Raw genomic sequence first — 15,128 nt, forward strand, 5'->3', positions numbered from 1 at the left:
TGCCTTCAGGCTGACGGTATTAAAGGAATGGGCTACTCTACTTGGCCCAATGACTTTTTAATTTAAGGCCCCTATCTACTCAGTTCTCCAACGTATAGTATGACATATAACAAGGCACTATTTTGGATTTGCATCACTCATTAATACTTTACATATGTTATCTATGATAAACGTTGATGTCTAGGATGATTTTGAGAACATAAAATGTGACCCCAGCCTCAAAGACTATTACACTATTGAGTATGTCCAAAAAGGTATAAAACGCACAGAAAAGTATTGAAACTAGGCAACCCTTGACTCATTGCTAAAGTATTTTAAGGGCTTACAGTTATTTGCATTCAGAGGACAAGCCCACTATGACTTAGTTGCTGTGCAGCCAGATGGGGAGAAAGCAGATGCAGACGGACTGAACTAAAACAGAGTGTCAGAAATCATAAGGCTTTATATTCCCATGAGGACAGATTCCCTTTGGCTGAAAAAAGATACTGACTGGGAGGCTGTGTTGAATAAGGAGAGCCCTTCCATTCCATACACGGGCTAACCAGAAAATGGAAGGTGAAATGCAATTTTAGAGCAAACAAATGGTTTGACTACTGAACATGAGGACTTCTTATTGGTAAGGCCGATTTATCATACAATAATCTTTCTACGTTTTCCTGTTGCCAGAGGCCATTGCTTCACATTGAGGTCATTCTGATTATGTACAAAACTCTTACTAAAATATAATTCTTTCTAGTTGTCTAGAATAATGACTTTCTCTTGTCATCTACTGGCAAAATGTGAAAACAGTATGTGTTACCAGGAAAAGTGTCTTCTAAGAGAGACTTTCAAACCATACATTCAAAGGGTAACCTAAGAGACTCAAGATGAAAAGGATGGCGGATTGGATTCCAAACGACAGGGGCCGTGTCAGAGCCATTTAGAAAACTAGGCTAGGTGTCTTCACGAATCCTTTACCTTGGCAATTTATTTGATGAACCTCTGTTTTAGGGGATTGGAAAAGAGAATGGGAAAAGGCACATCAAAAACCACATAAAAGCATGCCATTTCAACCACCATGTGAAATGTCAGACCTCTAGAAAGTGACGTTCTTATTGTAACAATTGTGTCTTCTGTAAGAACTTTAGGACTTATGTACCTGATTGAAAAAATTAAACCTACTCAGAGGTTTACATGTATATATAGAGGTTTATATACATATGATATTTATATTACTATAAATATATATATATATATGCATATATGTATATATAAATATATGTATACATGTATAAATATATGTGTATATATGTGTGTGTGTATATATATATTTTATTTTGATTTTATTTCTTCTTTGTCACCTACCAAAATGCTAAGCTTTGTCCATATGAGCACTACAGTAAAGTGACCTCAGGGAGTTGCTGTCACCCTGGGCTCTAGTACATAGTGTTTTGTTTCATGCTATCTGTCTATCTGTCTGTCCACCCACCCACCTACCTACCAACCTACCTATCTAGAGACAGAGTCTCATGTTGTAACCCTGACTGACATAGAACTCACTCTGTAGACCAAGCAGGCCCTGAACTCATAGAGATCCACCTGCTTCTGCCTCCCAAGTGCTCAGATTAAAGGTGTGCACCCACATATCTGACTGGCACTGGCACTAATATTACATGTCAGAGCCCAGCAACCCGCCTGAGGAGTTCTTACTGCCTCTCTGCCCATCTTCTTAACCAGAAATTCCACAAAACCCCAGTCTTCCCAAACCGTTCTATGTAAATGAGATGTATCTACAAGCGATTGTTACCGCCCACCCTCCAATAAGGATGGGTAACTTCTTCAAACAGCTGCTTTCTCTGTGTTACACTTGTCTTGACACTGAGCGGTTATATGTGCTTGTAATAGCCATTGCATGACAGCATTGGGAGAGTTCCTTTGCTCTTAGTTCCCTTACTGTCCCCTTTTCCTAGTCTAACGAGACTAATTACTTGGTTGTACCTTCTGCGCTGATCCCTTTAAGTTCTTACTTATTCCTATTTTCCTCAGCATTTGTATCAAAACTTTCCTATCAAAATTCCAGAATTTACTTCTTTAAGGCTAGATTAGTTCAACTCAGAATGTGTGTGTGTGTGTGTGTGTGTGTGTGTGTGTGTGTGTGTGTGTGTGTGTGTACACACACTGTATTCTGGGTACGTTGGAGTTTTTTATAAATTGAACAAAAAGAAAACATAAGTGTTTCTCACAAGTGTAACTGCCATGTTGCTGTTTCTTGATTGGTCTATGATAGATACAAAGCCCACAGAGCATTCTGGGACACCTCTTACCTTGCAAATGCAAAAATAGCTGTTCCAAGGAGGATTATTGAGAGGATACACAAAGTGACTGACAGTATGATCTCCACAGTTCTTTCTGAAAGTCCTTCACCTGAGAAAGATCGAAATATGATCACCAACAAGACGCTGGAGTTCCATCTTGAGTCTCAAACCACATACACTGTTTCTTGGCATATTACCTGAGTACCAGCCAAACAAATTAAATTTGCCTCCTCCTGCTTCTCTACCTCCTCCTTTTCCTCTTCCCCTTCCTCTTCTTCCTTTTAATTTGGGATTTAAGCCCTTAATTTTTCCTCTACATAAACTTTACCTCTGTGAATTCATTCAGCCTCATGGCTTCAGTTTTCATTTATATGATAAGGACTTAATTTTTTACAAATAAACTCCAGCCTTTCCTATGTGATTACCTACCAGATATTTATATTTGGACGTATGGGTATCATTTCAAAATAGCTATGTCAAAAATGTGATATTTTTGCTTTTCAATTGAATCCTACTCTCAGTTGAGGAGAACTCTATTATTCTAGTTGTGCTGGTCAAACAGAAACCTGAGAGTCACATTTTGACTTTTTTTGTTAGCTTATTTCCCATTGGTACTTCCCTTAATATATAATATTATTATAAATAAACACATTATATATATATATATGTGTGTGTGTGTGTATAAACAGTTGATCTTTAGTAAATGAAACCACAATCTCTTATAGATGTGATCATTTCAAGTGAGACAAGAAAAAAATGTTTAAAGAACAATATAAGTTCCAAGTGTTATTGGGATGGAATTACAGGCATTATAAGCAGCCTGAAATGGGTGCTGGGTACCTAACTTGCAGTGTAGCAAGCACTTTTTAAGCCATCGAACCTTTTCTAATAGCCTCTGGTCATCTCATTTCTTGCAAGGGATTGCTCAACCATATCTGAATGAATTGTTATAAAATAAATATATGTTTCTCTCTAACTCATACGGGGATGTTCACACTCACATAATGAATCTGGAGAAATTTTAACTCATAGAACTTAATTTTACTATAAATTATTTTGGTTTAATATCTGGACTATAGGCAAAGATTAAAGCTTTGTCATTTTCTGCTAGATTGGTGATTATAAACGCCATCAAGTTTCTGTGGCTATTGATCTGTGTGGTACACCTGAGGGACTACTGCATTTTAAACAGTCATCCCAGGCTCACTGTCTTCAGTATAGCCAGGTCCATTTAAAGGATGCTAGAAGACCAGATATCTCATCAGATATTAAGTATGCTTTCATATGTACTAAACCCCCCAGTGCTTTGTTTTATGAAATTTTAATATGCTCTGTCTAATATTCTTGCCAAAGAAAGCAAGAAGAATAACAAGCTATTGTTGATCAGGTGATGGTGAGACACAGCCTTAGAACTCAGTTTTCCTAGACCACAAAATGAAATTTCAGACTAGATTACCATTTCAAAGCACTGGCCTGAGTGCGGAAATGACATATAATATATTAATAAACAGCATGTAATCCTGTGAGCGCATGTATTACAAAAGTGTCCTCAGGAGGGGACACAATGTACCATGATGGTCGGGTACACTTTCTGATTCACTGCTACGCATGAGTGAGGTCATTTCTCCAAACTCTGTCATGTGAAGTGGGATTCTTTCTTTTTTTTCAAAGTGGGATTCTTTTACATGATTTTCCTCAGAATACACACAAGCCTCTTCCCCACTAAACTTACCATCTGCTAATTGCCTTGTCTTGTTTGTGTAATAGATCCCAGCACTGTAATTTAGAGAAGTATAATAAAAAGCACTAATTTTTCCTAACTATTACCTTCTGATTGGAATGATTATCACTTAAATTCAGAACAGGATTCCACATTTTAAAAGGAGAACATTGGGTTAAATGAAGATATTAATCTCACCCTACAAAGTTTGTCCCCTCATTCAGGTCTCCTCTTTCTGTCTAAGCTCCTAGAGTTAATACATGCCTTTTCTCTTATTAAACTACTAGTCTCTTGGGACATTCAAAAACAAAATGAGGAATTAACTAAAAGTTAATTTTATTACGTTATCATTTTTAAAGTATCGTGTGTATGTGTGTGTGTGTGTGTGTGTGTGTGTGTGTGTGTGTGCGCGCACGCACATGTATGTAGACATGACTGTGTGAAGCCAAGCTAGTGGAAGTAGAAGGAAATCTGGGATTTGGCCTTTTCCTTTGAGTATAAGCTTGGATAACATTCAGGCAGCTGGGCTGGGACCGTAAGCTATTATACTCGGACTTACCTTGCCAACATTAATTCTAATGTTTTGGAAATATGGTTGTCTATGAGGAATGCAGGATAGGGATTTGAGGTGATGCTTGCATTAGTTAGCATGATTCAGTACTCTCCATTATGTACATACACGTATGTATAAATGCCATGCACATACAATGGCATTATTGTAAAGCTCAGGATGGGTAATGTCCTAATGGTCAATTTCATTAATTTTAATTTCATTTAAAAAAAAAAGGGGGGGGGATTTAGTTTAGTGGTAGAGCCGCCTAGGCAAGGCCCAAGGCCCTGTCGTCCCCAGCTCCAAAAAAAAAAAAGAAAAAGAAGAAGAAAAAAAGCATGCCCTGAAATGATCTACAAGAATATTTTCCTCCAGTCAGGTTGACAAAGTTTTGAAAGGAGATAAACAGTATATGAGAAAAGGGGGACTCATTTGTGGTTTAAAAAAATTTTTAAAAGCCATCGTCAAGGCTTTGCTCAAGACCCAGCAAATCAAAACATACCTCTAAAACAGGCTTACTAATGAAACGTTGACCATAAAACTCAAGACGAGTTGGTAAGAAGAGAGAAAAGCTAGAAATAACTTAAGACATTGAGAAGAGAAAATGGCCCAGGGCCACAAGCAGAGGCATCTGGCCCCACTAAAATTGGAAGCAGCTTCAGAACACAGTGATTTTTTTCCGATAGTGTAGTACAGTGGTTAACAGGACACCAGTCAGAGTCATGCTGCCTGCATCTGAAAGCTGATCCTGCCGTGCCTTTGCTGGGTAAGACCCGCTACACCAGGTCTCTTGCTTATGGGTTAGTATTACCTGTAGGAATGCACACTACAGAATTAAGGGAGGACGCAGGGTTTTATTTTTAAAGCTACTTCCAGTTTTGAGTTTGTGTGACGGTGGCAGGTGCCTTTGTTAGTAATCATTTCATATTCGTACACCCGTTCCCTAATCTAAACTAATCTCCCGGTTGATTTATAAAGTACGCATGAGTATTGCCATTGTAGAAATAGGATTTTTAGAAAGTAAAGAGTTCGGGCATTTTTCACACCTATCTTGAGGTTATCTAAATTCAGCACACACTAAAAGCATCTTAAATAGTTCTGTCTGATGGCACAGTTTGTGAGGCTCGCCCCATATTAATACTGACTTGCTAAATAGATAAATGTCCCCTTTGCTTCTCCACTACCTTGAAGATGGGATTAGTGCTGTAGATGGCATAGTAACACATATTCTCTCCTTCCTCCTCCCTCCCCTCCTTTCCTTCTCCTCTCCCCCTGGTCTCCCCCTTTCTGCTCCCCCATCTCAGCTGTCCTCGCTCTGTTTCTGTTCCTCTCTTACACACACACACACACACACACACACACACACACACACACACACACACCCTCCACCCCTTCCCCCAGCCTGAATACACTGGGGACATTCTTTGCACAGTAATTAAATCAGAAGCATGAGGACAAAAGAAAGCCAGCAGCCGCTGCGTTTGCTGTGCAGTTCGGCATCTCATCGCACACTGCTCGAGCAAGGTCCCTCAAAGGCACAGACAGGGATGTCTGGTTTTCAAGTCCCAGAAACCTTCTGCAGTTAAGCCTTATACACAAAGTATAGTCTACAAGCAGTGCCCCCTGATCTCACGTGCCTTAGGAAGGCTTAAAAAGCCAGAGAGAGCTCATGCGCACAATGAAAATAAGGGCGCCATTGCTCAATCTAAGGTAAAAACAAAACCACGTAACTCTAATTAAAGTGATACACATGCCATTTCCTGCTTACCGGGACAGGCCGTAAAGATCCCCCTCAATGTAAGCTTTTCACTGAATTTTAACCACTTCTAGTTGGTTGGTACAAGACGGATATTATCTTGGTCCTTATTTTAAATCCTATATGCTAACCCATGAAGGGCCCCAACTACCACCAGCATGGTCTGCCAAAGCACAGTCTTGGTCAAACGTTGGGATTTTAGTTGACGAGCTATTCAGCTTCTTGCCAATGGGATGCAAAAACTACTGAAAGAATAGCTCTCTGGCCAGCCGTGACTGGATAACCTTGGTGGGACTGCTCCATCCACTGAAGTCTACAATTGCCTTCATGTACATGCCTTCGGCAGGCTTGTCAATAGTGCTGGGTTCCACTAGCATGCTGCAATGATGCCATCTGTCCTGACACATGGCACCACTGAGACAGAAAATGGCTCAGCCTCCCTATGTCATCCTCTGGTTGCACCAACGTATTTATCGCAAGTACGTCGTCTCCTTGCTTGCCCCACAGTGGCACAGTGATGCGTTCCATCTGCGGGCCTTTTCTCATCACTGAAACAATCCATAGAGTCCTTCTACTTTATCTTCTTTGCAGTGCCCTTTGCCAAGAGTATTTTTTTTTTATTCCATGGCTTCTGCTCATGTCCTCTCCTTTCATCTGTCACTGTTTCAATAGCTCGTTAAACATTACAGGCAAAAGGTAATTATAAAACCACTGCATATCAGGAGGGAATCCCTAAAAAGGTCAGTCTGAGAGAGAGCCTGAAAAGGCTGTCCTAACTTCCATCACTGATATAGGAGTATTACACTGAACTTAGAGAAATTAGTTAATAGGGACATGGGGCCCTCCTTGGTTACTGGCAGTCCATTGGCTCTCTGTTTGTTATGTCCAGCTGATGGCCCACTGGTCCCTGTAATGACTTTAATGGCAGCCTGACCCTCATCTTTCATTCCACACCATTCACATGCTGCAGGCCTCCTCCATCTAGACGGCTTGTAGGCATTGGTGTCTGGAGGATTTGGTGGTAGCTGTCATGTCTCCAATAGACAAAAATCAGTACGTGTTTCTGAAACTGGTGCTTGCAGCTCCCTCACTTGATTGTAAGTAGAGGGAATAGAGGGAAAGCCATTGCACCTTGGAATTGTGTTCCAGGTGATGCTCACTCTGGAAATATGTGAGGAGCCATATCCTCGGACTGCGTGCTTCCTGGTTTTGACTGTCTTGCTTCTTAGGGCAGTACTCATCTGTGTCACCCTGGTGTCATAACTAACCTTCTCACTCAAATGACTGAGGCTGGTCTTCCATTGATAATCTACACACACACTCCTGTTTAGTAACAGGCAAGGAGCTTGGCACCCAGACAGTAAACCTTCCTCCTGTCAGCCCCTCTCTAGAAAATACTATCCTCTGGAGAACGTTGACTTCTGCCTCTTGTCTGTCTTTTGTCTTCCCTCAGGAAATACACCAGAACAAGCACTATTTAGCTGCAGGAAATGATGACAAATTCTGATTATGCTGCTGAGCACGGAACATTCTATCAGCAGTTAAGTGAGGAAATGTTTCACATAATTTCAAAACCACAAGTCAAGTCGGCCTGCTGCCTCATTGTTAATTCCATTGTTGGGTACGATTAGCCAAGACAGCGATTTTATAGTCAAACACTTTGACCTGAGAGATTTGTTATTCAATCAAACTTGTATGTAGCGTACCTCTGATTCCATTCTAAAGTATGCAGGGTTTTTCCTATGTAGAAGTGACAGACGCTGGTTCTTTAGATAGCTAACACTTCCACAATCTGATGAGGCCCTCTGAAAGTGGTGCCTTAGTCTTAGGCTGAAATGCAGGCATCCTGGCCAAACACTTAATGATTTAAACAGTGTGGGGCTTGGTTCCCTCATTTGGAATTTGGAAGTGAAAAGTACCAGGGTCTCTCATTCCTGGCATGACTGACATTGTGTCAACTGACATTGTGAGGATGTGAGTGAGAAGCTGAAGTGAATAGAAGGAAAGTTGTAGGTTTGAGAAATATTTTAGGGAAAAGATTATCTGAGGATTTCTCTGTTATGAAGACATTATATTATATTATATTACATTATATTATATTACATCATACTATATATTTAAAGAACGCAACCTGTTTATTTGGAATATCATCAAGAATCAACACTTTAACCAAGTTTATAGCCAATGTGAATAATGGACACACCTGTCTTTTCAAAGAATATTGCAAATATGATTTTCCTTTAAAAGATTGATTAACTTTTAAAAAAGACTTGTACTTGATTTCATGTATTTACTGAACATTTAATAACTGTCACCATCATACAAACACACTGATATCACAAGTAAAGGCTGGAGAGACAGTGTGGTGGGTAAGGTGGGTGACTTGCATGCAGAAGAACCAGATTTTGGACTTCCAGGGTCCATGTTCAAAGCTTAGCGGGTATGATGGTAGCCTGTACTCCCAGCGCAAGATCTGTGGAGGGAACTAGATAGCTTCTGCTGGCTCTGAATTCAGCAAGAGACCCTACCACAATAAATGGAGTAGAGAGCGAGAGCGAAAGCAAGAGTGAGAGCGAGAGCGAGAGAGAGAGAGGTGTTACATCCTCCACATGCACATGGACACAAGTGCATCCTCACTTGTATACTGTGCATCTCACACAAGTAAACATGCATATACACATGCACAGATGCTACACATGCATACACAGGAGCAATAAAACATAGATAAACTAAACTACAAAATCTTACCTAAAGTTTTAATAGGGTCAGAGTACTCAGAGTCAGTAAATTGTCCCATGACATTTGTGGCTCTAAATTTAAACCTATAAAAAAAAGTAAAGATTCATTGCATGGTACTTTTTTAGGCAATAGAGAGCAGTATTATTCCCTGATTTATGAGCGTGTTGCTGCTTGTGCGTAGAAAGGCTGATTTTTGGGTGCTAATTTTTGTACCCTGATACTTTGATGATGCTTTTGAAGCTCTTTATCAGCTATAGGAACTTTCTGATGGAGTATTAAAGGATATGATATTATATAAAATTAAAATACTTTTTTTCATTTTTATTTGTATTCTCCCCTCCCGTTTTTAACTTGTTCATTTTAAATCCTGCTCACTGCCCAGCTCCAGGTCATGCCCTTCCAGAATCCTCCCCCCACCATCCTCCTTCACCTTCTATTCTATTGCTCTAGCTAACACTTCAAATATTAGGTTGAATAGCTATGGAGAGAGTGGACAATGTGTCATGTTCCTAATATTAGAGGAAATGCTTTGAGGTTTTATTTTTGATGATATCGGCTATGTGTTCCCTGTATATTACTTTTGTTAGGTTGAGGTATGGCTCTTGTATGCCTACTTTCACCAGGGTTTTGTCATGAGTGGATACCTGATTTTGCCAAAGGCCTTTGTCTGTAACCAATGAAGTGATTATGTGGTTTCTTTTCTTGAGTCTATTTTGGGGTTAAGCTCCATTTATTGTTTTACATATGTTAAACTATCCCTATATCTCTGAGGGGAAGCCTATCTGATCAGGGAGAATAAATTTTTCGATGTGTTCTTGAACTCTTTTCAAATAGTATTATATTGAGAGCATCTGTGTCAATATTTGTCAAAGGTATTGACCTGTAATTATAAAAGAAGGACAATTTTCACAGCCCATTATCTCTTCCAAATATTTTAACAAATAGTTATGAAAAAGCAGTAGTTTCTTCAAGAAAAGTAAGTTTAGGAGACAAGAATTTAGGACTATGTTACCATGAGGAAAAAAATCTATAATCTATATCAAGTGAATAATTATCTTGCTTCCTGGCTCATTGAATTTTATGGGGCACTGAGTAGGATTTTGACCAAAATCATGATCAGCAGTGTTTGAAAAACATTAAGCAGATAGTTTCACTCATAGATTTATTTAGATAAAGTCATTAAGTATCAGCAAACTGTGGATACTGTAACAAATTTAAAGCATAGTAGCTTCTGTACTTAACATTTAGAAATACTACAGAATCCAATGACAAAGATGATATAAAATTGTCTTGTTCACATATATACAAATTAAGAACACTGTCTTCTATTTTCATTATGTACCAAGTTATATTTACTCAGTTTTACAAGTTTAGAACAGAAAAAGTATAGAAGATAATCCTCGAAGACACCTGAAATTACCTAACTGAAACTAAAACACAAAAGCCATTTAAATGTGCACAACAAATAAATCACAGTGTATGATTTATTGTCTGACATTATCAAACTCTTATAATAGCATATATTATGAAAAGAATCTATTTAGAAAACAAATATAAAAAATGAATAAGAGTAAATATAAAATTTTATTATCATAAAAATTGTTAAGTTCAAATAATAATCAAAGTTTAAACTTATTATCTTCAAAATAAATAATAGAATATTACTTTTCAATTGCCCAATTTCTCTAAATGTTCTAATTATACCTCAGCCTACAACATTCATAAGGAATTTAATAGTGTCTTAACTAGCATGCCGAAAGGTGAGCATCTGAGTTTTTAAAAATTAGTAATAAGATTTTGAAGAATCAGTGTTAAGATAATTCTCTTCTAAAATGTAGCCTTGTTTTATAACATCACATCAACAATTAAATAGAAAACAATAACAATGAGTTCAATAAAATTCAATAAAGCACTCACTCAGATGTTTGATGGAATAAAAAAAGAAAGCTACTGACTGGTATTAGCATCTTAAAAGGAAACGTTAATTAATGGCTAGACAACAAAACCCTTTCTGAAAGCCTGTATGTCATCATCTATAGTAAATAAAAAGCAAATTACTGAATTCTAGCACATCAGCGACAATGTTAATTATAGAAATAACTAAGTTCTCCCACCTTTTATACATCAGTGCCATACCTTTCATCTTACCTTTAAACAACTTATCTGAACAACTCATGCTTTCTTTCAAGATTGTATGCCTTTCCCATAATACTGTATGTCTGTAACAATGAATGGATAATGCTTTGTCTACCTCTCCATTCCCAGTGTTTAAACAACCAGGCCTACTATCCAGAGGAGATATCGTTTGCTCATCAGAAAGATGGAAGGATAAATGGATGGATAGGTGGCATATACTTAACAAACCTGTACTGTAGTGCGTGGTTGACCAAAACATACTTACAAATACTGCTTTTTGGGTTTCAGAGGTCCATTGCAAATTTTCTCTTCATTTCCAGGGATCATACAGGCGTTATCGGCACCTATCACATAGATTTCTTCATTGCCGCTGAACTTCGTCTTTCCCTCTATACACGGGGGATTAGGGAATCCTTCGTTTGTAAAATATGGCCTTGCCTTGTTAAAATACGCATCATACCACTTTGTCACATTTCCGTCTTGCTGAGCTAATGGAAGGGGAAAGGGACACCTATCACAAATCACACCAAAGGTGTCTTCACATCAATGCAGCACGTTATGATCCCATCAAGGAGTCAGGCTCTGAACCACCAGCACAATTCAGCATACGAACCTGGACACAGGAATCTGACATACTGTTGTGGGGGGTGATGTATTAGGTAGACCAGCAGTTCTCAACATTGGGTCGAGACTCCTTTCTCAGGAGTCACATATCAGATATCCCGCATTTCGGATGTTTACATTACAATTCATAATGGTAGCAAAAAATCACATTTAGGAAGGAAGTGGCAATGAAATAATTCTATGGTTGGGGGGGGGGGGAGGGACAGTTACCACAACAGGAGGAATTGTATTCAAAGGTGACAGCATTAGAAAGGTTGAGAACCACTGAGGTAGACATAAATCATCTTTCAGTCAGATATCACTACTGTTCACATGTGCGAAGAAGCAATCAAGACACTCTCTTCCCAAAAATCAAATCAATAACAACCAATATATACAATAAATAGATTATATATCTTGATTAGGCCTTTCCTCACTTGAATTAATATTTTAGATACATTATTACTATAATTACTGATAATATTAATATTTTTTGGATAATCTTAAATTGCCTTATAAAGTCACAAGTCAACTTTTACTTGCTAATCTTGAGTAAGTCTTTCTTAGCATTCAGAAATTCACATTTCATGATCTTCTGATGTAGAGTGAAATCTGAGGTACCTCCTGTTTCTGCCACAAGGACTTGTACATTTCTGATTGGCCCGTGGTCATCATTGTAGTAGCATATTGGCATTCTGATTGTGATAGTTGTTGACGTCACAAGCAGTTTTCCTGTGGCATCACGGATAGGAATTGGCTTGGATTTTGGTCGTGCTGGAGCTATAAACAGTAATATATCAATATATGATTTTTTTCTAAGCTGAAAATTAAAATTCAGAGTCATATTTCACGTAGGTAACAAATAAAATGACAGGACATGCAAATATCAAACCAAACAGTTGTGTTTGAGTACAACAGATTTATAGTAATTATGTAATAATTATTACCTCATGAAAGTATAGTTATGAATTTGAGAACTGCCTGAAAAATTGAAGCCCAGGTGCAACTTTTATACATGTGAGTCTTCTTCATGTGTTAAAAATACTCAACTTATTAATGCTCTTGCAAATAATATTCAAAATTATTTACATTCACTAACATCTTTCAAAGGTTTATTTATTAATGTCTTCTATGTCTATTAGGGCTGTCTTCATGTATGCTAAAAGAAGGAATCAGATTCCATTACAGATGTTTGCAAGCCACCATGTGGGTACTGGGAATTAAACTCAGGACCCTGGAAGAGCAGGCAAGTGCTCTTAACAGCTAAGCCATTTCTCCATCCCACTAACATTTTTTGTGTGTTATTTTTATTTGCCATTTGATTAATTTCTATTTTATTCATGTCAACCATCTGGATAATAGTCTCTCCTTTCTTTGTTAATGTTAAAATTCTATGGTAAGATTCATATGTAACAGACTTCATACGGTTGAGTTTCCTAATATTGATATACCATGCATTGGAATTATTCTGCTTATTGGTTTCTTGTCTGAGTCTTCCCCAGATGGAAACATGCTAAATCATGCTTCTTAGTGACTACAATATGTGCTACAGCTGAATAATATTCCTTCAACTACCTGTCTAAACACGAGAACTTATGTTCCTTATAATTGTCAGCATTTTTGTAGTAATTAACCCCATTTAACTTCGTTTGTTTGCCCTTTAGTTTCCATAGAAGAGACTCCAAGCTGTGGAATTTACAAAGTGTGAATTTTAATGTGTGCATGGAGGTGGCGTAATATATGTGTGTAGGCACACATGTGTGCAGGTGTGGATGAATGGGTGTGTGCATTCACGAGGCAGCCTGAACGTGATGTTGCACATCTTCCTTGGTTATCATTCACTTAATTTGACTCAAAACATAAAGAATCCAGCGAATCTGGCTAGCCAACTTGTCCCAGAGATCCTCTACCTCTTCCACTGGAGTGCTGAATTACAGGCAGTAACTCTACCTGCTTGAATTTCTCATGGGATTTGGAAGTTTGAACTTTGATCATCATACTTGTGTGACAAAGAATTTATCCACCATTCCATCCCCTCAGACCATCAGATATACATATTTAACATTAGTAGATAATTTGGAATAATTTCTAAATTACTATATTTTGTGTTTACTGAAAACAAATACAAAACATCCCCTAACCAATTTTTTTTGGGTTTCTGCTGGTTTCTTTTGTTCTTACATCAGTTTATATGTTTGTGTGTACACATGCACATACATATTTCTCCTTCGAAAGCTACTTATCCAAACTTCAATCTTACAAAACAAAATATGAATCCTTCAACACTGCCACAGACTTTGTAACATTGTTTCCTCTTAATAGAAGAAAAATAGGGCAACAGGAGAAAAGGTGAATATCTGGGGTTGAACTTTTTTGACTTCAGTCTGATGCACTCCTTCTTGTGCATCAGATCCAAGAGAAAGTCTCTTAGTTGACGCGTGACGTTGGTATTCTGACAAGAAAAGGTTGGAATGAGATTTGATATGAATAAGGTTTCATGAGAGTAAAATCTATGCGGAATAAAGAAGCAAAGAGCAGGAGTAGGAGGCAAGAGTCTTCACATGCAAATGCCTGGCATAGCAGTCAGAGAATGCAGAGTAGGAAGGGCCTGATAAGAAGAGACTTGGGGCCTTTTCTGTTCTGAACCCTTAATGAGGCCAACAAGAGGACCCAAGGGCAGAGCTCAGGAAACTCATTATCAGGTACCACAGTCCAACTGCACACTAACTGTCGGATGAAGTCACTGACAGACTCAATAGACCACGTAGCTAAGAGAGTCATACGTAGCACTGTGACAGAGAGAAGTTATCTCTCTGATGCTCCAACCTTCATGTCCGTGCATCTTCTCTACAAGATGAGGAGTAGCGGTCAGAAGCATTTTGACATAGAAAAGGGGGAAGCGTCCGAAATGAGAAATTTTGGTAAAGTATAAAAATACTGTGTATATTATATTTCTATATAGCATGTCTTTACTGAGTGAAGAAAAAAGAAATTCAAATGGTGTGGCTCTCCTTTGTGTATTCTGAAGTTATTTTATGGAAAAAGTACAGTTGAAGCAATGTATGTGCTTATATATTCCAAGACATAGAATTACTAATTTAAAAAATGTATATATATATATGTACATTTTTCTGCTTGTGTATATGTGTGCCATGTGCCATGTGAAAGCAGGATCAGAAAAAGGGTTTTGGAGTCCAGAGCTGGGGTGCACAGGTCATTATCCACCTCTGAAGCAGGTGCTGAGAACTGAACCCAGGGTCTATGAAAGGGTAGCAAGTGCTTTGAACCACTGAGCCACCTCTCCAGGAATTTATTAAATAAAATAAATAA

The 15,128-nt window shown here is 38.2% G+C and overlaps 1 protein-coding gene across 1 annotated transcript in view; it reads right to left on the reverse strand.

Moving 5' to 3' along the window:
• The window catches only part of Ptprq (protein tyrosine phosphatase receptor type Q), a 178,257-nt gene that overhangs the window by 35,519 nt on the left and 127,610 nt on the right, over positions 1-15,128 (reverse strand). Inside the window, exons 31-34 of the mRNA XM_032890794.1 lie at positions 12,420-12,578; positions 11,461-11,683; positions 9,069-9,142; positions 2,304-2,403 (exon numbers count right to left, since the gene is read on the reverse strand). Of these exons, the coding sequence (XP_032746685.1) occupies positions 2,304-2,403; positions 9,069-9,142; positions 11,461-11,683; positions 12,420-12,578 (556 nt within the window). The remainder of the gene's footprint in view (positions 1-2,303; positions 2,404-9,068; positions 9,143-11,460; positions 11,684-12,419; positions 12,579-15,128) is intronic.

This window comes from Rattus rattus, chromosome 1 (genome assembly GCF_011064425.1).
Source record: "Rattus rattus isolate New Zealand chromosome 1, Rrattus_CSIRO_v1, whole genome shotgun sequence".
NCBI classification, from domain to species: domain Eukaryota; kingdom Metazoa; phylum Chordata; class Mammalia; order Rodentia; family Muridae; genus Rattus; species Rattus rattus.